At 42.9% G+C, this 25,178-nt stretch overlaps 1 protein-coding gene across 1 annotated transcript in view; it reads left to right on the forward strand.

Moving 5' to 3' along the window:
• Positions 1-898: 898 nt before the first annotated feature.
• SDC2 (syndecan 2) overlaps positions 899-25,178 on the forward strand; it is a 108,653-nt gene continuing 84,373 nt past the window's right edge. Inside the window, exon 1 of the mRNA XM_043601428.1 lies at positions 899-1,564. Coding sequence (XP_043457363.1) covers positions 1,505-1,564 — 60 coding nt within the window. The 5' untranslated portion in view covers positions 899-1,504. The remainder of the gene's footprint in view (positions 1,565-25,178) is intronic.

Here is a 25,178-nt window from a genome sequence, read left to right on the forward strand (position 1 = left end):
AGATTTGAAAAAAAATTTTCATCGCAAAATATTTCAATTACTTCTTTTCAGCAAGTACATGCTCATTATTTTCTTCAGACTAGAAATTACTTTATCCTTCTTTTCTTTGAAGTTCTCTTAAATCTGTTGTTATTCAGTGTCTCTATCCAATTTCTCGTCAAATTGCCCTATTTGTAGCTTCCTAACGTTAACACCTCAATGCTGAAATGAAGCCTATAAAATGACTTAGGGGCTTAAACTGTGTGTGAGGCAGAACTGGTATTTAAGTCCTTAATGAAATTATGAGCTTTGAAAGTGTTGCATTTTGAGTTTACAGGGGTCACTCCTCTTTTTTTTTTTTTTCTTTTGCAGAGGGCGGTTAAGGAAGGGTGAGGAATACTCTTACTACACATTTATTACATTTATTGTCTTCTCTTTTAAAATACAATTTTCATGAACTTGTGATTTATGAGCAGTTCACACTGCTTGAAGGCATCTGTAAAGTTTGTGTATGTTTTTCCAACTCCCAAAGCAGTTTCTTTCTACTGGTCTAATTCTCGCAGGCAGAAAAGCTAAAATATATCTCTCATTGCTTCCCCGATCTCTTGCCAGAAAAGTGAAAGGGGGCGGGGGACAAGAATATAGAGAAGAAAAGAGCATGAAGGTGGAGAGAGGGAAAAAGGAGAAGGAAGGAGAAAAATGAAGGAGCATTGGAGCGCTGGAGCACTGATTGCGGACCAGCAGATCCAGAGCGGCCACAGCGCGGAGCCACCGGCGCCCACTGGTCCCCAAAGCTGCCAATCGAGGCGTAATCCTGTAGGAATTTCTCCCGGGTTTAGCTGGGAGTCACATTGCCGCCTCCTCTCCCCCTGACGCCCGGAGGAGCTGGGAGAAGCAGGCAAGGGAGGGAGGGAGGGAGTGGGAGGAGGAGGAACGGAGGAGGAGGAGGAGGAGGTGGAGGAGGAGGAGGAGGAGGAGGAGGATCGGGGGAGGGAGGCGGCGGCGGGAGAGGAGGAGGGGCGCAGCCGCTGAGCCACTAGCCCCGCTCGGACGCGCTTCTCTCCAGATACTCCCGGAGCTCCAGCCGCGCCGACCGCCCGCCCTGACCGCTCTGCCCCCAAACTTCAGCTGCAGCTACATTCCAAGCCATCTAATTTATTCCTCAAAACCAGCAACTGAGCCGCGACACTGGGAAGGAGTCCGCGGAGGAGTGAAACAGCGGCAGAGCAAGAAGAGCTCTAGAGAACAGCCTCCCAGGAGCAACAACTCGGCTTCGGGAGTGTAGAAACCAACAAGTGAGAAAAGCGCCGCATTCCCGGGGCGCAGCCGCGGGCGGCGAGAGCAGGCGCAGGAGGAGCCAGCTAGCGCCCCTGAGCCGGGAGCCCCAGTCCCCGAGCCCAAGCCGCGGTCGTTGCGCCTGCTCTGCCCCGGATCCTTCTGTACCGGCTGCGCCGGGCGCTAGGCAGTAGGCTTCGTTTCGCCCTCGTTGCAAGCGGCGGCTGGGAGCAGCCGGTCCCCGGGGAATATGCGGCGCGCTTGGATCCTGCTCACCTTGGGCTTGGTGGCCTGCGTGTCGGCGGAGTCGGTGAGTGGGCCAGGAGGGGGAAGCGCGTGCCGTTTCGGGTGCTCGGGGCCGCGGGGAGTCCGCAGCGCCCGCGGGCAATCGGGCAGCGCCTCCTGGGGGATCCCTATCCCCGCTCCCCACCCGGACCTGGCGCTTGGTCCCCGGGGATCTACTGGGACAAATGCGCTCGCTCCTCCACCACTTTCCCCCTTGCCTTCCCTTCCCGCAGAAAAGCGCTGCTCGCCGGAGTTGCCGCGAGGTCCCCGGGGATGAGGTCCCCGCGAGAATCGCAGTTTTGTCTAACCGCAGAGGCCCGTGGAGTCCCTCGCAACTTCGCCCTCGAGGGGTCTTGCTGCCTGGCCCGACAAGGACCTAGGGAAAGGCGGGGGGGGGCGGGGGGGCAGAACAGTCGGATGGCCGGCGAGGGAACCCGTTCCCTCCGCGCGCTGGGCGAGACCCAGGGACAACCTGGAAACTTTGGGGTCCTCTCCTCCACACATCACCCCCCATGCTAGCTTAGCTTTCCTACTCAGTTGAATGCAAATTCTGGGGAGGTGGGGTTCCGATTTAAGAAACCTGAGAGTGTCCGGGGAGGAAAGTTGCAGAAGTTCTTTTGTTTGATGTTCTCTGTGGCTGGGGCCAGGTAGCAGACACTTCGTGGAAAGGCTATCTCCCCCCCCCCCCCCCCCCCCCCCCCCCCCCCCCCCCCCCCCCCCCCCCCCCCCCCCCCCCCCCCCCCCCCCCGCTGAGGCCCAGTCCCGGGTCCCGCGAGGTGCGCGGAACGCGCCGGAAAATGCTGGGGCCCGGGGCTCTGGAATCCCAGTCCTGCGGCGACCCCTCCTCCTTGAGGGGCGGAGGGCGGCCCCGCGGGCCCTTAGGGGCAGGAGGACATTTTAATACGGATTACCCTGGAGTGCGGCTTGCCGGACCTGGCCGGGTGCGGGTGACACCAAGCTCGGCCTCGGGTCGCCTGGCCATCGGGGACCGAGGCTTTCAGGCTGCCACGCTTGTCCTCGCGGGCTCTGGCAGGGGTGCTTCCGAGGGCCGGTGGAGTTTCTTCTCCCGCCCGGGTCGGCTGCGGGCACCCAGCCTCCCGCCGGCCGCGGCAATGGGAACTTATATTCTCCTCCTTTGGGTCGAGTTTCTGGGGCTGGAGTTTGTTTCCTACGTCGCCCGATGAGCGCCCTCTAAAGGGATCTGCCTCCTGGGCTTTTCTGGTCGGTGGCGGCCCCTACCTGGGCGCCCCGAGCTTTGCCAGGCTAAGGTGGAAGCCTGAGCACCCAGATACTGTCTGCAGCCTCAGTGCGTTCCGGGGCTTCGGTGACGGAGTGCAGCTGTTTCTGACCTTTTTTAGCTCCCCATACCTCCTCCTCTTGCCACCTAGTAACTTGTCCAGGGTGGTTTTGTGAATTTTTCCTCCTCGCCTTTGGAGTGTTACTTCCCTCTCCCTTCTCCCTTCTCCCTCTTTTTGGAGTTGAAGCAGCAGTTCAGGAGTTGAAAACCTCTTGGGCACTGAGCAGCAGATGGGCGTTTTCCATCAGTGTGGGAGCCGCTGTGTGTGCCCGCAAGGTCCCCAAACGTTACTTAAGATTGAAAAGCAGGTAGAATTGTACACTGTACACAGAAGAGATGAGTATTTGGGTGCTTGGGCTGTAAAACAGAACTGCGAGCCTTATCAGTATTTCTCTTTGGCAAATGATGGGCTAATCCGTTGGGACTGGTAATCTCCCAGCCAGTTATGAACTTTGACTCATTGTACACAAAAAGGAAGAGATTCTCTGTTTATTTCAGGAAAAAAAAAAAAAAACAAAACGTTATTGCTCATCTCGTTGCAAAACAGGGCAAAGGGAGAACTCCCTCTAAAGGTTTTCAAGAGAAGCCTGCCTAAAAGGCTGTACAGGGGTAAGGAAGTCCTTCTTTTGGTCAAATCCTGTTCAGGATTTGCCAGGAAGTGTTTGGGGATTCTCCAGAAAGAATGTCTCTATTTTCTGGTTCTCTGGATTTTTGCATAAATCTGATATTGCTCCTTAAGGAAGCTTTGTGGCTGAACTGTTTTCCTACCTGGTGACACCTTTCCCCTGAACTCTCTTTGTGGATCTAATATTTTTCATTTCCTACCAGGATTAGATGCTTTCCCAGTGAGCTCCTTCACTGTGGTCGATACTGTTTTCAGTAATTGGACTACCATCCAGAAGTGTGATTAGATATTTTTAAAATGTCAACTTGGAGACTCTAGCAGAGAGTCTTTGTTAGGCTGTTTCAAAGCCCAGGATGGCCACTAGTCCATATCAATTACTTTTTAGTTTCTGTTTCATGTATAGCGGCATCAATGTAGGTGAAGTTGATAGACTTAATTTTTTAACAATTAGCTATTACAGCACGTTATTTCCAGTACCTCGTATTTTAATTTGAAAACTGCAGCAGTTTCCTGGGAATTAGAAGTAGTTAGAGGTCTTCCGAGCTTTAAGTCTGTCTTTGTAAAGAGGAAAGGAAAAATGTCTGCAGTTATTGAATTCTTGAGTTTTATACTAAGCACAAGGCAAGGTAAGGGCGAAGAGGTTCTTAGCAATGAAGGCTCAAAGCTATCCGTGAGAAGAAACTGTGGCCCTTCCTTTCTGGATGCTGGAGACAGCAGTGGTGATGCATTCATACTTTGCACCAGCAGGTTAGGGCTTTCGCTGCGGGAACACCATGTGAGGGGAAAGACTGACTGAGTGTGGCGGTAGTGATATGCTGCTGTTTTTCTATCCATTTCTTTTTTTCTTTTTTTTTTTTTTTAATTTTTTTTTTTCAACGTTTATTCATTTTTGGGACAGAGAGAGACAGAGCATGAACGGGGGAGGGGCAGTGAGAGAGGGAGACACAGAATCGGAAACAGGCTCCAGGCTCTGAGCCATCAGCCCAGAGCCTGACGCGGGGCTCAAACTCACGGACCGCGAGATCGTGACCTGGCTGAAGTCGGCGCTTAACCGACTGCGCCACCCAGGCGCCCCTCCATTTCTTTTTTTAATGTGACTGTTTATCTTTAGAAATAATATATTGCAGACTGCTATAAACACATAATTGGAACTGGAAATATGTTTAAGAAGAGGAAGTGTTTTGAACTAGTGGAGTTTCAGTGTGTGTGAATTAAAAGAAACTGTCAAGTCATTTGGACCCATGCATTACCTCTCAGTGCATTATAAAAGGCAGGCTTTGGAAAGTTTGCATTAGAGAGAAAAATAGAATTGGAACCATATAACCTTTTTCAGTTCTTTAAAAAAAATATATTTTGGCTGCTCTAGTAATGAAACAAATTACTTTTGCTGGGGAATTTTATAGAATTTCTGTTTCTCTTTTAGTTGGGTGTTAGCAGTAGGTAGACATCATTGGAGAAAGATCTTGTAAGATCAGGCTTGTGAAAGATGGTTGTCCTAAAAGGAATTAGAGTTTGCTCTCCAATTCCTGTTCCTGGGGCCTGGTACATCTAGTTTTGAAGGGCTGGGTAACATGATTACTCACATAGCACCTTGAATAATCATTAGTTTGGAGAAGATTTCAAAAGATTACCTAGTTTTTTTCCTGGGCAGGAGTAATTCTCAAGTCTCCAGAAGCCCTGGGAGACCTGCCTGGTCAGCCACAGGTGGCCTGGAGTCTCCTCAGGTTGGCAAAGCCCTGAGGCTAATCCAGCCACCCAGAATCCCGACAGCTCTGTCATTAAGGTTTATAAGGAGTCTGGTCAAGCCACTGTGCTATTTGGCATGTCAGCTGGCAGTGATCCAATAGGTGGTATAAGGAATGTCATCTGGGTTTAGATTCTCACAACACAGTCCCTTTTCAATACTGCCAAAAATCCAACTAAATGATCTTGCTCATCATTTCCTTCTTTTTTTTATATTAAAATTTGTTTAATGTTTATTTATTTTTGAGAGAGAGAGAGACAGAGACAGAGACAGAGTGTGAGCAGGGGAGGGGCAGAGAGAGAGAGAGAGACATAGAATCCGAAGCAGGCTCCAGGCTCTGAGCTGTCAGCACAGAATGAACAGTGAGATCGTAACCTGAGCCAAAGTCAGAGACTTAACTGATTGAGCCACCCAGGCACCCCTCATCATTTCGTTCTTACCATGGAAGAAGACCTGCCATTTCTGCCACCATCAACAGTACACTCCAGTATCTCAAAATCACCTAATTCTTTCATGGCGCAGAAGCCAAAATAAACTTTTAGAGGGGGGGAAAAAAAACCCAAAAAAGCAGGAAGGAATGAGGAAGAGGCTTTGATGAAAATAAGCTAGTCTTATTTACTTTTTTTTAGTTGTGCCAGTACCATCATCTTCATTCTAGGCTTTTGGATTTGAATTTTGAAGACATCCTTGACTCATTCCACTTTGTTGATGTCCATGTCCAGTTGGACTTTAAATCCACCTATGTGGTCATTCCACAAACACTGTTCAGCACCTACTGAATGCCCGAGAGAAAGCATTGAACAAACCAGGCAAACTCCTCTGTGTTCTTGGAGCTCACATTCTAGTGATCCAGGTAGCTTCCTCTTTAGTTTTGTCTTTCTTGGGACCTGTGCCTTTATGTCAGCAGCTTTTTAGCTGTCCTTCCTGCCCGGATGTTCACCTGCTGTTGGATTTATCCTGTACCATTCTGATGGTGTTCCCATGGTCCTCAAACCTCCGTGTTTCCTTGTTATCATGGCATGGAATCTAACTAAATATCTCTGCCAGGTTTAGAAGATGCTCATAATATTGCTCTTTCCTATTTCTTCCCCCTTGATCACTCCCATCATGTCTCCCAGCACCTGCCTGCTGGCCTCACTGTCATGAACACTCTTGGGACACAGCCACCTCTTTAGTGTTTCTCCTTTAACATTCTGTTGATTCAGACCCAAGCCCCAGATGGCCTTTCATGTTTGACTGAGCCCTTGTTTTTATCTTTCTGTAAACGATACAGCAGACTAATGATGAGAATCGTTGGAAGCGTGTAAAAATACAGATTTCAGGGCTTCATCTCGGACTTACATGATTAGTAGCCTGAAAGGGGGTGGGGTATTTTTATGAAGCATCTCAGATGATTTTAATGAATCAGCCACATTTGGGAACCACTGGTCTGGGTCACATACTTTTCCCCTTCTTATATGCCATTCTGTGTTGGTTGGTGGGCTCCTGGCAGTGTATAGCTGTGTGACCTTGGGAACCACTGTAAACACGAAGGGCTTTGGCATGGGAGGCGGACAAGCTGGGTTCACATGCTGCTACTTTGCCACTTACTATAGTACTTGGACAAGATGCTACAACTCCAAGTCACTTGAAAAAATACATATGTACATGTGTATAATTTGGACCTGAATGCCTTTATGACAAGATTATTGTGGGCATAAAATGAGGGTGCATAGGAATGGTGGTTGAGGCACAGAAAGTACTAAGTGGTTTTTTTCTTCCTTTCTTGGCCTCTGTTTTCTTGTCTATGAAATGTGGGAGCTGTATAAGATGTTCTTAAGCCCTCTGACATTCTAAGAGGTGAATTTTCTCTTCCATTGAGATTGATGCCATATAAGGGGAGGGCCCTCTTTTCACACATTTCACCCCTGCTCAGTGCTGAGCTTGGTAAATAACTGTTAATGATCCATACTTAAATGCAGGTGCCCGTGGCAAGGGCAGCCGGGATCCATCATTTCTGCTGAAGCTCAGCTTTGCCCTGGCCACTGAAAGCAGTGTGTCTGGGATCAACTGAATCCACCAACCCATGGGTGTACCTGGGCTAGTTTGCCAGTTTTGACTCACTAGACCTCAGTTTCATCAACATTGCAGTGTTGGCGTGAAGAGTAAACAAGACGAGGTCAAGTCCTGCAGTCATTGGTGTACATCCATGCTTCCTCCTGTTTGGTTCCATTGAGATTGTAGCAGACTGGAAGGAGAGAGTCATGTCTGTATTGCATGCTGGAGTGAAGCTGGTCATCTGAAAGGAGGTAGCAGGGCTGGTGAGGGAATGTTGGGCAGTGGGGGTGGGGGGAGTGGAGAAAGAGAGTATTTTTTGAGAGTAGAAATGCATGAAATTTCTCCTTTTAGCAATTTGAGTTTCGGTTCCTACTATTAAAAAATCTCACTATGTTTTGACAAGTCTGTTTCTGGGGCCGCATTAGTTTTAGCAACAAGGCTGGAGGGGTGACTGCCTCTGAATAGCAAAGAACACTGTTGAAATAGAATTGTGAATGTTTTTCTTGATTATCTCAAAGAATTGGTAGGACTGGGAGAAGGGGAGAAACCTTGAAGTCTTTGGAGATTTCCTATTTGAATTTCATATCAGCAGAGAGAGGCCAACTGGTATGCACTCAGTGATGTGAGAGCCAGCTCCTGGTCTTGGACTTCAAGCTATGGAAAATGTTGTTAAAGACAAGACACGTTTTTACATTTTTTTCCTCTGCTGTTCAATTCGTTTTGTCAAAAATGTCACAAAGATGCAGAAAGTGCCCTTTACAAAGCATTTGGATGTTTATTTTCTTTGATGATTATACAGGTATATTAAATACAAATAGTACTGGTATTTAAGGAATATGTGCAATTAATAGAGTTTAGTCTCATGATAAGATGACACATGGAATGAGATACTCTTAATCTTAAGGGAAGATTATTTTTTTCTAGTTCTTATCAAGAAAGAATAAAAGTCAAGTATTAGTTTTGTGTGGTATATTATTAAATATAAAGACAGCAGAAATAAATGTACAATATTTAGGGCAAAAGTGAGGTTTTGCATACATGCAGTTCATTATCTTAATCCCTGTGGGACCTCAGCTTCCCTGTGTATAAAATGATGGAGTGAACTAGAAGAATTTTCTGTCTTTAACATTTAGTTTTTCTATATGCTTCCGGGTAAGATTGGAGAAATGTTAAGATTAACTTAATCAATAAGTAATTATTAAGCTCCTGCCAAATACTTACTATTTTATTACTGAAACAAGGAATTCATTCACATTACTGAAAGGTAAGTCATTTCCAAGAGCTGATGGTGATCAGTTAACTTGAATGGAGTGTTCATCATGTACTGGGATTATATACGTTGCTCTGAATGTTCATGATCTAGTGTTTTCTCATATATTTTCTGATACAAGCCAGTGTAGCATGAAGTTGATGTGATGGAATTCACTTTCAGTCTCGACAGAAGAAAACATAACTTGTTGATATAATTTGGGGGGCTTTTTTTCTTTTAAGTTTATTTATTTATTTTGAGAGAGAAAAGAGCCTGTGAGTGGGGGAGGGGTAGAGAGACAGATATTCCAAAGCCTCCTGACATGGGGCTCGAACTCATGAACCATGAGATCATGACTTGAGCCAAAATCCACAGTTGACACTTAGCCAGTTGAGCCACCCAAGCACCCCAACTGACACACCCCGGCGCCCCTAATTTAGAGGGCTTTAAAAAAAATTTTTTTTAATGTTTATTTTTGAGAGAGAGACAGCGCATGAGCAGGGGAGGGGCAGAGAGAGAAAGAGACACAGAATCTGAAGCAGGCACCAGGCTCTGAGCTGTCAGCACAGAGCCCAGTGCAGGGCTTGAACCCATGAACCATGAGATCATGACCTGAGCCAAAGTTGGACGCTCAACCTAGTGAGCCACCCAGGCGCCCGTTAGAGGGCTTTTTAAGGCATAAGTCACTGACGGGTCTCAGGCTTCTCATTTGGTTTCTGGCCTAGATGCCCATTTCTAGAGAGGGGACTTCAACTGGTGCCTTCCCCTCAGCACTGGAGGGGAACCCAGTGTAAGTGCTGTGGTCACCACAAACAAGAATCTAAATGAGCAGGCAGTATGGTAGACTGGCTCAGAGCCTGGTCATTGGAGGTCAGACTTGCCTGGGTTTGAATCCCCTTCACTGTGTAACTTGAGACAGTTTTCTTAACCACTCTGCTGTGCTCAGTTTTCTCCTCTATAAAATGGAATATTCTAAACAAGATTTTTAGGATTATGCGAGACAGAATATGTAGGAGCTTTTAACACATGTTCATGTTTTATGTCATGTGTTAGTTACTATTCTTCTGATTCATGGTTTTCTGCCTCCTTAAAGAGTGGGGGCTTTATACACCACATGGGCTTATCTGATCAGCTCCAGCCCAGAGACTGGCCCAGGAGATGAACGATTGAGCCTGCTCTTTTTTTTTTTCTTTTCTTTTTTTTTTTTTAATGTTTATTTATTTTTGAGAAAGAGAGACAGTGTGCGAGTGGTAGAGGGGCTGAGAGACAGGGAGACACAGAATCCAAAGCAGGCTCCAGGCTCTGAGCCATAAGCACGAACCGCGAGATCGTGACCTGAGCTGAAGTCGGATGATCAACCGATTGAGCCATCTAGGTGCCCCAAGCCTGCTCTTTCATAGCTGGGGTTCTCTTTGCTGATTTGAGGAGGCCTAGCTCTATGTTGAGACATTGGAGATATGTTTGGATTCAGCTTTTCTCTAAACATGGGTGATGTGAGAGGATATGTCATTAGTTATTTCTGAAAGGGTCTTTGCAGGAACTAGATGAAGCTGTGAGTGTTAAGATGTGAATGCCCATTTTTTCCAGTAATTTTACCTTTTCAAATCTATCCAAAGGAAATACTCATAGCTGGGTAAAATGCGTTTATTGAAGATTTATTAATAATCGTTAAAAAATGGAAACAACTTGAGTATATAATAATAGATTAAATAAAAGATTCTAAATTATACATTAAATATCATACAGCCATTAAAAATATGTTTGAAGAATGTTTATAACTTGGAAACTGTTTATAATAGACAAAAAGTCTGATAAAAAGCTATATATAGTGACACTAAGGTTATATTAAATAAATTTATATGTGTATGCATAGATCTGTACATGTGATAAAATGCACAGAACTAAATATATGCATCCACACAGATGCAAACGAGTACAAGTAAAATTTAGGAACTCTGAATAAGATTAATGGATTGTGTCAATGTCAATATCCTTGTGATAGTCATGATAGTTTTATGAAATGTTACCATTGGCGGAACTGGATAAAGAGTAGAAGAGATTTCTTTGTATTATTTCTTACAACTGCATGTGAATCTGTAATTATCTCAACAAAAAAAATCAGTTTAAAAAAATGGCGCCAGATGCAGAGAGTTTTACCAGTACGTTCTGCCGATCCTTGAAGGAATAGATAATAATTGTTGTTATAGAGCTTCCAGAATGATAGAGGCTGTTCTTCTTCATTTTATCAGGTTAGCATTACTGTATGTCAAAATCAGACAGGGAGGGCATAGGAAACAAATCTACAGGCCAGCTTCACTTACGATGCCAAAAATTTACGTATAACATTATCAAACTGAAAATGGCAGCTTACTAAAAAACTGATGGAGCCAAATAGAGTTTATCCAAGGAATGCTTCAACATCAGAAAAGCAATGCAGTCAACAGTTGAAGGGAGATAACAATATAATCATCTCAATAGATGCAGGAAACATCTGAGAAAAGATTGTAAAAATGTTAATACAAGCGTCTCTAATTTCTGGTTAACTGAAGGTTTACTATTTAAGGTTAGTACATCTGTGCTGATGGCTCGATTCACTTGACATGTTTAGCAACCAAAAGATCACTGTTTACTGAGTCGTGAGGCAACAGTGTCTAGTTGCCTGGGTGACAGGTGTGTGACAGTGCAATGAAGTATGGGGTCATAACATATGTAGATTCTAATCCATATGAACTTGTAGTTCTGGCTTTGCCGAGTTTCAGTTTTGTGCTCTCCCAAATTAAGATGACACAGGAGATGGTCTTCAGGGTTTTGGAATCCAGTGTATTGGGGTTTGGTTTTCGGTATTACCACTTGAAATCCACGTGACCTCGAGGAAATTTCTTATCATTTCTGACCTTGTGTTTTCAGTGTAAGACCGAGAATTATAATATTTTGCTTTTTGGTTATTTTGAAGATTAGCTTCAATAATGACTGAAAACTTCTAACGTGCTTTAAGCACATTTGATTCTCTTTCCTTCTAGCTTTAAATTTTGTGATTCTGGAATACATTCTACATGCATAAATATGTATGCATATTTTTTTTTGTTTCTCACTTGCATTTTGACCCCTGACACCAAGGGCCATGTATTTTCACAAATTTATGACCAGTTTATTTTTTACCAGGCAGGGTGTGATGCCGAATTATACTTTCTTTCTGCCATCATCTGTTTCCTCAGTTACATTCAGCTAAAGCTCAAAAGAGACTTGCATACAAGTTGAAAATTTAGTTAAGACTTCATGAAAGCTTCATAAAACCTGACATAGTACTTGGGATTACCATTGTCAATGCTTACAGAAGGTCAGTATTGGAATCTTATGCTGTAAACCCTGATTTATCTGTTAGGTTTGCTAATGAATTAAAATCTTAATTTTATTTCTGCCCCGCTTTGAACTCATTTAGATGAGAGTGGTGAGTATTTTTATTTCATAATTTGGGCATCCCCCTGCCTTTTGAAAGTTCACATTAGGCTATTGCATTTTTATGTAAGACCTATCTTAGTACCTGTTTTCACTAACTGAAAGAAATCTGAAGAGAATTTTCGCTTTTACGAAACAAGGCAAGAAGTGAAAATACGTTGGGCGTTTGTTTTGTGGTGAGCCATTATGGAGGTGGCATGTACCCTAAGCATCAAGAGGGGCACCGCCAGTCTCCTTCCTGCAGAACTACACACAGCATCTTCGCATCAAACCACTGCAGCTTTGAACTGTGTGAGCATCTGTGCTTTATCTTGATTCATTTTGTGTATCCATTAGCAAGATGTGTCCTAAGATACCAGAAAAGCCTAAGGGAGGTTATTTTTTGGGTCTGGGAATGCTCAAAGGTTTTTCCCGTATAAATTACTGGTAATTGCTTCTTCGCTTTCTGCCACTTTGGCTTACGAAAGGTTTCATGGGAACTCTCTGCTTTCGGATAGCGGGAGGAAACTGTATTAGATTTGATTAGATTTTTTAATGGTTCTGATTGGTTATTGAATGAAGTTTTATGTTTGGTAAGTCAGTCAGTTAAGACTTAAATCATCTTGGCACATCGACCAAGAGCAAAGCTCTTTGCTGGTCTTGCAAGGTAAAAAAAGAAATTACGACATGATACCTACCTTTAAGCAACTATCATCTACCTTTTGATTATTTAGGGGAATTGAAGATGTATTGGGCCCATAGATAACACGTACATTATATGTATCAGTCTGAATCTAGTTAGACATGCCTAGGAATCAAAACTGCCAAAGAACTATATCTACAATTGAGAGGGATAAGAAGAACCCCTTGTAGAAGAGAAGTCACTGCTTTCCCAGAAAAGCAAAAACAAAACCTTCTTTGAAGTGGCATGATGTGTTGGAGAAAAATAATTCTATTCATGACCTGAAGACATTTGATGTTCAAGTTTTTTTCTCTTTCCCCATCTGTTCTCTGAGGAAAGACATCTGGGTATTAAGATGTATGAAAGACACAAAGATTAAGAAATTGTTTAGAACCTGAATAATTTCTTGGTGTTTGTATCCGAGAGGAGAGAAACCTTACATTTCATATAGTCTAATTTTCCATACTGTATAAACTTGGGGCACTGTCAGGTGAGAACTAGACCTTATGTGTTTGGCTAAGATCAAATAGTCTTAACTGATGAATGAAAGAGGTATAAAAGTGTCAGGATGATTTTTATTTTATTCTTTTGGACTCTGCCTTTTCATTATGTAACAATGGATTTAGAGCTGGAATTGACTTTTAAAGGGAAACCTATCAGTATTTGTCCAATATCATATAGTTAGTGGTAGAGCTATATATTGGACCTAGGCCATCTGATTTGTTAGTAATTTTTTTTTTTTTTTTTTTTTTTTTTACCATAAAACATTCCCTTTCTGGCTCCTTCTTCTCCTTCATTGTGCACATTAATGATTAGCACCTAATACACTTACTTCTGGCCCATGGTTGGTACGTAAATGCAGTATCAAATGGAACATACATTATATGTTATATGCTCTGAATCAGTGTGGTTAATGTGTTCTGTGCAAAGTGAATAATTTAAAATGATGTTTAGATAATTTTTTAACTTGCAGCAAAACTTTTGCTCTGGTGGACTCGATTATTATCCACAAACATTTTGGCTAATTCAGGGAGGAGAACAGAAAGCACTAGGATTTGGAGATACCAGGGGCTGACGTAAATCCTAGGAAGAGTGTGGAGACTTGTAGACAGAAAAGGAGATGAAAGGTTCTTGGAGATAAGAATCAAAACTAGAAGCAAAGTCCTCATGAATTAATACCACATTTTATGGGATTAAAAAAAGCTGCTATGGTAGGTTGAGGGAAGAAGAGCGTTCCTTAGATTTTTATACTAAAAATATGTCAGTGCTTTCCTGGAAGAGAGAGGCTGAGGCACTTCTGATCCAGGTAGAAGTACTTTTTTGCTCAGTTCCTTTTGCTGGTGTTGGGCGTAGGGTCATCTTTTCTCCCAACATTTTTCTCTTGAAAACATTTTTGGTAAATCTTAGCGTAATAACATAAATATATTTGCCTCATCGTTTTTCAGAAAATTAGTCTGTGGGGTGGTATTTTTAAGAAATGAATTTTATTAAAGGACACTAACATTGAAAATTACTACACAGACGTCCTACTATGTACTTAGAGCCATGATAGGCACTTTCCATTCTTGTCTGTAATTGTCTCACAACTGCCAGGCGGTGTTTGCCACGACTGCATTTTATGATTTTATGTGGCCTAGCAGAAGTTAGATCCTCGTGTTTTGGGGGCTTTTTTTTTTTTTTTTTTTTTAGCTTTAAATAGCCCTGACATGATACTATTATCTTTCAAGAGAGCAGTGAAAGTATTTAAATGTATAACCAGTTTTTAATACAGTCTAACAGGTGTAGCTCAGAAAAATGAAGTGTCACACTTCATTTGCATTGGTTGTCCAAATACCCTAGATCACCCATATTCCTTTTTTTTTTTAAGTTAATTTATTTATTTTGAGAGAGTCACCAGGGGAGGGGCAGAGAGAGAATCCCAAGCAGGCTCTATACCAGTAGCACTGAGCCCCACATGGGGCTCGAACCCATCAAACCCACAAACGGTGAGATCGTGACATGAGCTGAAACCACGAGTTGAACACTTAACTGACTGAGCCACCCAGGTGCCCCACCCATATTCTGATTTCTTTACCAACGTGGAGCCTATTGCTTTGATGGCTTCTCTCCATAAGCTTGTGTCTGGTAATGGGGGAACTAAGGAGTAGAATTCACAGGGTCTCTTTAAATTCTCAGCTCTGCCAGTGTCTGGCTGTGTGACCTTGGGCAGATTACTTAGTCTCTCTCTGCCTCAGTTTTCTCATCTGTAAAAAGGAGATTAGTCACAGTAGCCACCTCATGGTGATGCTGTGAGGATTAGTGAGTTCTTGCATGTCAAGCATTTAGAAGCGTGCCTGCTGTGGAGTCAGCACTGGTCTCTGTTGATGCTGATTGAAATGGACGGCTGATTAGATGTGCTGATCAAAGAAGAGAGGATCCTCTTTGGAGGTTTTGAACCTGAGACTGAGAAAAATGATGGTGCCATGGACCAGATGGGAAAGAAAGGATAGGCTGATTTCTTTCTTCTTTTTTCTTTTCTCAATGTGGCTATTGTGTTTTGGTGAAAAGAAAAGGTGTTTTAGCCTCTCTAGCTCTTAGCTCTGGAGAGTGAGGGGCATGTTCTAGATCACTGACTCGCACCCCTTCCTGCTGATTAAACTCATCTGAGGAACTCTGAAAAGCTCTGTATGCCTGGGCCCCACCTGGGACATCAGACTCCGTGGGGGGTGGGGCCCAGCTGCCCAGCTGGCTGTAAAAGCTCGCCAGGTGATTCTAGCTTCCAGAAGGTTTGAGAACTACTGCTCTGGGTGCCTTCATGGACTCCTCCAGCTTAGAGGCAAGTCTAGCAGGTAAGATTTTTGTCTTCTTCTTCTTAAGTTTATTTATTTTGAGAGAGAGAGAGAGAGAGAGAGAGAGAGAAGGAAAGCATGAGTGGGGGCAGGGCAGAGAGAGAGGGAGAGAGAGAATCCCAAGCAGGCTCCTTGCTGTTAGCTCAGAGCCCGATGTGAGGCTCCAACCCACGAACTGTGAGATCATGCCCTGAGCCGAGTTCAGATGCTTCACCAACTGAGCCACCCAGGCACCCCAAGATTTTGTCCTCTTAAACCATGTTTCCTATTGCTTGTGACCAAGCCCCATGGATTTCAGTGGCTTCCCAGGACTGCCCTGCTGCCCATCACAGTCCAAAGCTGTATACAAGAGGATATGCTTGCTCCCTTCGGGATTCTTCCTTTTCTACTCTTCTCTTCAACATCTTTTTCTGTTGGCTCATACTTTTCTGATAGTTTATGTTGGTAGATTATGATACATGCTCTTTACACAGAAGATTATATACGTATAAATTAAGTCTTTCTGAGGATGTCTTTAAAAAAAGGAAACATTTCCCTTTCCTTTCAAAAACTTTCCTTAGTGGAACAAAGGATGCTTGTCCTCCTGGCCTGGTTGCAGAAAAGCATGTTTGGTCAGCTTATTAGATTTGCCTGAGTTCATGCTTTGAACAGAGAGATTGTGTTTTCCTGATTGGGAATGTGTCCTAGAACTTGTCTGAAGTTACTGATCATGTATAAGCCCCACACACGTGTCTTAATGATGGTCCTTTTCTTCAGTTTATACTTTATTACTTCAGCTCAGCTACTTGGACCTCGTTCAAGTTGAATTAGTTCCATGGAACTCTACTGTTTCCGGGGTTGAAGTAGGGAAGAGCGAGTGCTTTTGGCTATCCTGTGAATAAGACGTCTGAGTTGTCTTTAGTTCTTGCTTCAGTAAAAAAGCAGCGGCCCATTATCTAATCTATTCATAGTTTACTTTGTTCAGATATCTAATTTGGGAACATGTTTGCCCTCACTCAATTCTGAAACACAATTTTCCATCCCTTGAATAAAGGGGGCTATCTTTAATTTACTCAGGAAAAAAAAAAAACCTTGTTTAAGAATTCTAGAGTTTTCAAAGCTTTTAAAAATTGCTCTGCAGGATAACATTAAAGTGCTCACCCTTTAGAAACTGCCACTCAACATGTATCTGTCCCACAATGGAGTTGGAAGGAGGATTATTCTGAGCAAGCTGTTAAATAAACCATTTGCTAGGATTCATATGCTTTTAAACCTAGTAAGTCTGTAATATCTAGAATGAAATTCAACATTGCTGGGTTTTTTTTTTGGGGGGGGGGACAATCGGTGTAAATGTCTTTCCAAAGTATGAAGCGTACATGTAGACTAATCTTAGAAATTAAGGGAGTGGAAATGTGAATTCTACCCCCCCAACCTTAGTGTGTCCCTGACACATAGATGTTGCAGAGCGCTGATATAATACATTTTGTACATAGAAGTGTTTGTTCTCATGGGGTGCCTGGGTGGCTTAGTCAGTTAAGCTCAGGTTATGAGCTCATGGTTTGTGGGTTCGAGCCCCGCGTGCGGTTCTGTGCTGACAGTTCAGAGCCTGGAGTCTGCTTCAGATTCTGGGTCTCCCTCTCTCTCTGGCCCTCCCCAGCTCATGCTTTTCTCTCTCTTTCTCTGTCTCTCTCACAAATAAAATAGACATTAAAAAAAATTAAAGAAGTGTTTGTCCTCGGTGGAACTTGGAGTCTATCGGGAGAGTCATTAACCCAGGCATTAGGTCAGTTCTCTAAGTGTGGACAGGTCAGCAGTATCTGCATCACCTAGGAACTTGTTAGAAATGCAGCTTCAGGGCCTGACTCCAGACCGACTGAGTCAGAAATCTGAGAGTAGGACTCTGCTTTAAAAAGCCCACCGGGTGATTCTGTTGCATGCTACTAGAGATTGAGAGCTACTGAGAGTGGTTCCCACCCCTGCTGTCCCAGACACTATTGAATGAGAGCCCCTGCTTGTGGGGCCCGGATATCAGCGTTTTGTTTTTGTCTTTTTTTTCTGAGCTGCCTTGGTGATTCTAATGTGCAGCCATGCTTGCGGGCCGCTGCATTAGGGCCTCGCTACTCAAAATGTGGACGCCAGACCAGCATGAACATCACCTGGGAGCTTGTTAGAAATACAGAATCTCAACCCCACCTGAGACTACTGAACTGTAATTTGCATTTTAACAAGGCTTCCGGCGACTCATAAGCACATTAAAGTTGGTGAAAACAGTATAGAAATAGTGAGTTTTCTTCCTAGAAGCCGGTTCTAGAATGCCCTTCATTTACAAGTTTTGTGAGGTAGGCAGCACAGCAGCTTTGTTTGGCTTCTGCCTGGTGTTGACTCAGGGAAGCTGGCATTGATCCGGGGGAGACAGTTGGCATGGTAGCTATTGCTAAAAGGACCTGGGACCCTCGGGTGTAACAACAGCCTGTAAGCCGTCATCAAGGGAGTGATGGCAGTTAAGACACTTGCAGGTGCTAGCAGCAAAAATCCCAACGCAGATTGGCATGAAGAAATCAAAAGGAACATTGTGGCTCAGGTAATGGGGGAAGTCCAGGAATGTGAATAAAGGAAAAGATAAATCTGTTTATCTTTGGCAGATTGGTAAGTGCTTTTCTTTTAAAATGTTTTCAGTGAAGTGGTTTGCATCTTTAACTGCTAAAGATTGTATAAATAGAGGCCTTTAGCACATCAAACAATGGTGAGTGCCACACAAAGGATGAATTGCTGTGTTTACCCTCTCATTTGCAAGATTTTGTTTCCTTCAAAAATATATATATATGTGTGCGTGTGTGTGTATATTTTATATATATATATATATATATATATATATATTTGTATCTTACTCATTACAGAGAGGATTTGAGGTGATTTCCATGACTGCATACCTTTTCCACAACCTTTAGAAGAAATTATATAAATGGTTGAATTATACTCCTGCAACCAGAGCTTTCTAAAAGCTTACCGTGTAATGTTTTTCGAAAAAAGTTTTAACAGTCTTAAATGATAGAAAAATAATACATGATATTCACAATAACATGCTATTTCCAAGCTTCTCAACTGAATGCTTATTGTCCTTTTAATAAAAATGTGGACTGCAGGCACATTTGATGTAAATGAATTAAAAATTTCATTTGCCCAGAACTTTGTGTATTACGTTAATATGATTTACCCAAAACACTATTGTTGGTTTAATAAATATTAAGAGAACATTTGTGAGTTGCCTCCTGGTGTTTGCTGTTTCTCTCCTTGGGCATTAACTACTCTTGTGAGTCTTTACCAGGCTGTTTTTGTTGTTTTGTGCCTTGAGGTATAAATAGAGGCAGAGAACCCGGAAGATTCAAACAAATTCCATACCATAAACTATTTGCAGATGTGTTTAGTATTCATTCAGGAGAATTAGTCTATTTAATATAAAATTACTTTCTTTTAGTACTCTAGAAGTGCAAGAGGTTCAGTTTTTATTTTACTGGAAATTTCAAAAACAGGAGTAGAAAGATTTTCTGGGGGTGCCTGGGTGGCTTAGTTGGTTGAGCATCTGGCTTCGGCTCAGGTCATGATCTCATGGTTCCTGAGTTTAAGCCCCGCATTGGGCTCCCTGCTGTCAGCGCGGAGCCTGCTTCGGATCCTTGTCCCCCTCTTCTCTCTGCCCCTTCCCTGCTTGTTCTTTCTTTCTCAAAAAAAAAAAAAAAAAAAAACACAACAACAACAACAAAAAAACCTTCTGGAAAGCATCATCATCGACGAAACACCAGGAAGATATAATGTAATGACTTACATTTGACCCTTTGTCTTCCTGGATCTTCCTTCTTTTGGACAATCAGGAATGAAAGGTGTGGAGGCTTTTAAAGGGGCAGATTTTGATTGAATGGAAGGAAGACCTTTCTAAAAAGTGGTCGCAGAGGGAATAGACCACTTCAGAAGTAGCGAGGCCCCACACCTAGAGGTAATAAGCGTGTGTTTGGCTGTTTGACATCTTCAAAACCTCAGCTAGCTGGGAGGTTAGCTGATGTTTACAGCTTCCTACTAACCTTAGATTCTGTCGTTCTTACCGTATGTTGAAGTTGAAGGCTGAGCCACTTAAAATATATTTTGTTTCCTGTCCTGATAACTTGGCCTGACTGAAACTAGACATCAGGTTTGGCCCTTGGTTGAAGGAGTATGGCATTCTGGGACAAACTTTCTGTAGACTAACCACAAAACCTCTCTTTGCCCAATTCAGGGGACCGTGACTTGACTTGGTGTGAGCCAGAGAGATGTGTACCTGGGAGATAAAGTTGCAGTGGGTGGCCTTGAGGGGGTAGGAAGAGAGCCTCTAGAGGTGGAGAGGCAGAGGGAAAGGGGCCACTGGCAGAGGTTTGGGAGGTACCTTTGGCCTGCTAAGCATCCATTCTTCTACTGGTTTGCCACACCACACAGACCGACTGGTCGAGGGCAGTCATGTCGTGCCATGATCACACATGACCCATGGTTCCTAGCACAAAGCTTTCCTCGTGAGGCTCAAGCAGCCATTGTGAAAAAACAAGACTGAAACAAATGGTGCACAGGGACTCTGGGTTAGGAGCCATTTCTTTACCTCTTTTGCCCAAATAGCATGCACTGTGTGTTTCCTTCTTTATCCTGGGTGAAGCAAGGGAATAGCAGACAGGTAGCCAAAAGACTTGGATTCTTGCAGCTGGCCTTCCTCTCTGACTCTCGATTTCAGCTTAGGTCATGATCTCTTGGTTCCAGGGATCTAGCCTTTAGTCGGGCTCTGCACTGGCAGCACAGAGCCTGCTTGGGATTCTCTTTCTCTCTCTCCCCCTCCCTCACCCCTCCTATGCACACACGTGCTCTCTCTCTCTCTCTTCTCAAAATAAACATTAAAAGAAAGAAAATTTCCCAAATGCCTATAAAATTGATGGGAAGAGTTATTATGAAGCAGGTGAAAAATGTGATCATGACCTGTGATCTGACCCCCCCACCCCCTGCCAATACCTCCAGTTTCCAGCTCATTAGCCCCAGGCTGCCAGAGGAAAGGAGCCTTTCCAGGCTGATGGGCCTAGTACAAAGTGCTGTCCTCGTCCTGCCTGGATTTGAATTTTCTGGGTGGCAGTGGGATGGATTTGTTAAAAAGTCACATTCTTGGTTCTGACCTTAGTCCCTGTATTTGAATGTGGTCAAAATGTACCGAAGTTACAGAATAACTGCTCTGGCTGAGTGACCAGAAAGCTTGGACTAAGTTTCTGTGGACCCCACTTCTATGCTCATCTTTTGGTGCTTTTAGTTCCAGCTCTGAGGTCCTCTACAAAATGCAAAATTTGCCACTGAGCTCCGGATCAAGACCTACATTATTGGGAAAGCGGTCATTTCAAAAAAGTGCAGTTTATCTGGTCATGCAATAGGCTGAATGTCAAACAGTATCTTTTATGCTACTTGCAGTTAATGTACCTAATATTTAACAGCTCTCTTGAGATTTAACTCCCATGCTACAAAAAGTCACCCACTTAAAGTGTACTGTTGAGTGGATTTTAGTATTATCACAGAGGCATCGGTCACCACAGTCTAATTTTACAGCATTTTCATCATCCCCAAAAGAAACCCTGTATTCGTTAGCAGTCGCTTCTCATTCCAGTCCCCAAGCAAGTCCTAGGCAGCTACCCACTTACCTTCTGTTTCTGTAGACCTGCTTATCCCAGACCTTCCGTGTGAACGGAATCCTCCGATGGTTGGTCTCCGTGACCAACTCTCTTCACTTAGCATGACGTTTTCAAGGTTCATCCACGTCTGAGCGTGTGTCAGGACTGCATTGCTCTTTATTGCTAAACCACACCCCGTTGTATGGATATGCCAAATTTTGTTTAGCCATTCGTCAGGTGATGGACATTTTGGTGGTTTCAACATTTTGGCCATTAGGAGTAATGCTGCTTTGATCATTCACGTACAAGTTTTTTGTGTGGATGTATGTTTTCGTTTCCCTTAGGTCATGTGGTAACTCCATGTGGAACATTTTGAAGAGCTGCCAAACTTTTCCAAAGTGTCTGTAACATTTTACGTTCCCGCCACAGTGCACAAGGCTTCCAGTCTCTCCACATCCTTGCTCATGCTTGTTACTGTCTGTCCTTTTGCTTATAGTCATTCTGGTGGGTGTGAAGCAGTATCTCATTGTGGTTTTGCACTTACCTAATGACTAATGATGTTGAGCATCTTTTTGTGTTCCTATTACCCATTTGTGTTTCCTCTTTGGAGAAAGGTCTTTTTAAATCCTTTGTTTTAAAATTGGGTTATTTATCTTCTCACTGAATTTTAAGAGTTCTTTATATGCTCTTAATATAAGTCCCTTATCAGACAATTCATTGATATTTTCTCCCATTCTGTGGGTTGTGTTTTCATTCTTTTGATAGTGTCCTTTGAAGCACAGAAGTTTTCAATTCCTATCAAGTCCTATTTATCAATTTTTTTTTCTTCTGTTGCTTTTGGTGTTATATGTAAGAAACTATTGCCTAACTGAAGGTTGCAAAGAGTTATTCCTGTGTGTTCTTTGAAGAGTTTTGTGGTTTTTAGCTATTACATTTAGGTTTATGATTCAGTTTGAATTTTTGCATATGTTGTGGAGTGAAAGTACATTCTTTTTTTTTTTTTTTTTTTTTGCATGTGTTATTTATTTGTCCCAACACGTTTCGTTACAAACACTGTTCTTTGCCCCGATTGTATGGTCCTGGCACCCTTGGTGAAAATCATAATGTAAGGATTTGACCATAAATGTAAGGATTGACCATAAATGTAAGGATTTATTTCTGGAGTCTCAATTTTATTCCACTTATTTATTTACGTGTGTGTGTGTGTGTGTATGTACACAAACACAAGGGCATGTTAAACTTGGTTGTGAATGCTGTCTTTCCTTTGGCTTCAATTTAGGTGGATAGGAAATGGAACAAAATTTAAAAAGTAGGAATTTCAGACATTAACTGCATAAGGAGACTTGGCCATGAGGTCCCTCAAGCCTCTGTTGAGTCCACTTGCCAGGGATACACAGAGTAGGTAGCCGGGTGGTTGGTATGCTTCTCTTTTTATTCCTTTCTCCCCCTTCCTCCTGAAGTGGAATATGTTGTGGAATGTTTTGGAGTGGGGCACATTTTAGATCTGTGGTCTTGGCTTAGCCTTGCCGGTCAGGACTTGGTTAAGTGATCGTCAGGAGATCTGAATCTCCTTCACCCTGCATATGGATTCTTGGGCCTGAAGCCTTTGGCTGTAAAATGAAAGAGCTTGACTAGATTCTAATGCTTCTCCCCCAATACCCCCAATCAACTTGAAATTCTGTGATTTGTGTGCCTGGCCAGCCCCTAAAAAGTGGTACATCTCCTCATTGTCCTCTGTACATAAAACCAAAGGAATAAAGACCCCTTATTACTTTTACTCCTATTTTCCTGCTGATTCTGGTGGGAAGAGGCTGGGAAACAAACAAATAGTGGGAATGAGTGACTAGCCCTCCTGTTATTTAGTGTAATGGTATAAAAAGCCTAGTCATGTGCTCTTAATGTTTCTTGGTTATCTTAATGTTTAAAGACGGAATGCATGACATAGCGAAAGGAAAACACAAGATTTTGCTGTATGCAGTATGCTTCTGCCTTGTGGATATAGTTGGAGAGACTGCCTTACCTTGAGAGCAGTTAACTACAGATAAAGAGTGAAACTTACTTCAGAAATGTCTTAATTTTATTCTTGGGTTCCTGGGAATTTAGAAATATAGGCTTTTAATTATTCACAGCTGGTGCATGAATAGAGTGGTAATAATAATTAGGAATAAAATGGCTCACCTCTTAAGCTGTTAGTTTTAATCCCCTAAATTTTTTTGATCTGAAGTCTTGAAGTCTGGCAAAGTCTTGAAGTCTGGCAGAGTCTTCAAATGGAATATTTGGAGGAGGTCCATCCTAGGTTTTGGTCAGGAAGTATGCAAATCTGCCTTGTCTTGCTAATTTGTTACAAGGGTTTTGATGGTTTGATTTTCATGCCTTCCAACGAAAAGCACACGTCACACAAAGCTAACCCACACTTAACAGAATTTATCTGGACATCCTCACTGCAGACCCCCATTAGGCGGAAACCAGAAAGAAGTACCATCAGCCTGCATCAAAGTATATGGGGCACTTGTAGCTTCCGATGTGGTCCTCCGCAACAGGACCATTTCTGCTGGAGGAACTTGGGCTTGTTAGGGGAGAGAGCCTTCGCTTTAAAGGCTCTTGTGAATGGAGGCTGAACCAGGTGCTGCCCTCACAACTTCCTTGGGATAAGAAGAACTCTTTCAATTCTGATAGTAGTCTTAAAAATCATAAAGCTGATAAAACAAGATATTTACAACCCCCTTTTTATAAAATCCTCAGATTCCAAAGTATTAATACAGTTTATTGGAAGAGTTTACTTCCCATGGTTTCTTAATGTTTCATCAGAGACATGTTTCAAATGATCAATATTTATTAGAGAGTAAGTATAAAAAATAGCATGTGTTCTTGAAGAATGATTTGGATTGAAGTTGTATTCTGAGAAATTTTAAAACAGCACAATAGATGTTTTCTTTTTAATGTTTACTTATTTTGAGAGGGGGGGAGAGAGAGAGAGAGCAAGCAGGGGAGAGGCGGAGAGGGGGAGACACAGAATCTAAAGCAGGCTCCAAGCTCTGAGTTGTCAGCACAGAGCCTGATGCGGAGCTCGAACTCACGAACCACAAGATCATGACCTGAGCCAAAGTCAGACGCTTAACTGACTGAGCCACCCAGGTGCCCCAACAAAATAGATGTCTTATGAGAACATGTAATTGTATCAAATTATTACCTTGGCTACTTGGGGAGAAGAAAAAGCTCAACTTTATATTTCTTATGTCAAGTTTTTGATCGCAATTAACTTTGCATTATTTTAGAAGTAGTCGTATAACCTTATTTGTGTGAACAAATTGGTACTTTTCCTAACTAATGCTGGCCGCTAATTTGGCTGTTAGTAAATAGTTATTAACTGAAACTAAGTGATTCTCCTAATACATCATCTTTACCTTTGTCCCCGGACTTCCTGGAACAAGATGACTTTTGTCAGGTATAGTTGATAGAAGAATCCTGCCAGGGAGACTTAGCATTGACAACCTTTTTACACTTGGAAGCACACCTTGTAAAAAGCTCTCTTGAATCACAAGTGGAACCCATTTTACGAGGTTAACCTGTTTAAGTCACCTTATATTTCCAGGAAAACAAGATCGAATTATTTTTACTTTAGGGCCATGGCCCTTCAGTGAAGAGAGGCTGTGACTTCATGGAAACACTAATCAGTGTTAGAAATTAGTGTGATGTCTATAAATTCAGCAGTTTCCAAATGGGTGGTTTTTGCTACTTTCCTCACTTTTGCAATTTCATGAAATCTTGTTTGTCAGAGTGAACAGAGGAGCAGTAATAATTCCACTAATAAGGAGTTCTCTATCCCTGCCCCTCAAAGAGCCTCCTTTCCCATCCCAGACTGTTTATATATGATCAGCATGTGGACACCGTGCATGCTTATGTTTTAAGTATTTGCTTCTGGAGAGCCAGCTTGAAAAAGCAAAACAGAAAAATCCATTGGCGTTTTGAGAGTTGAATCTGCAGAAGATGTTGTTTGCAATGTGCCGAAAACATAAGGTCCAAACAGCCGGAACAGGCCTGGTGCCAGGCAATTTCACTGTGAGAGAAAGAGGAGGTCTGAAGCAGTCCTTTTAGGATTATCT

This window comes from Prionailurus bengalensis, chromosome F2, assembly GCF_016509475.1.
Source record: "Prionailurus bengalensis isolate Pbe53 chromosome F2, Fcat_Pben_1.1_paternal_pri, whole genome shotgun sequence".
Classification (NCBI taxonomy): domain Eukaryota; kingdom Metazoa; phylum Chordata; class Mammalia; order Carnivora; family Felidae; genus Prionailurus; species Prionailurus bengalensis.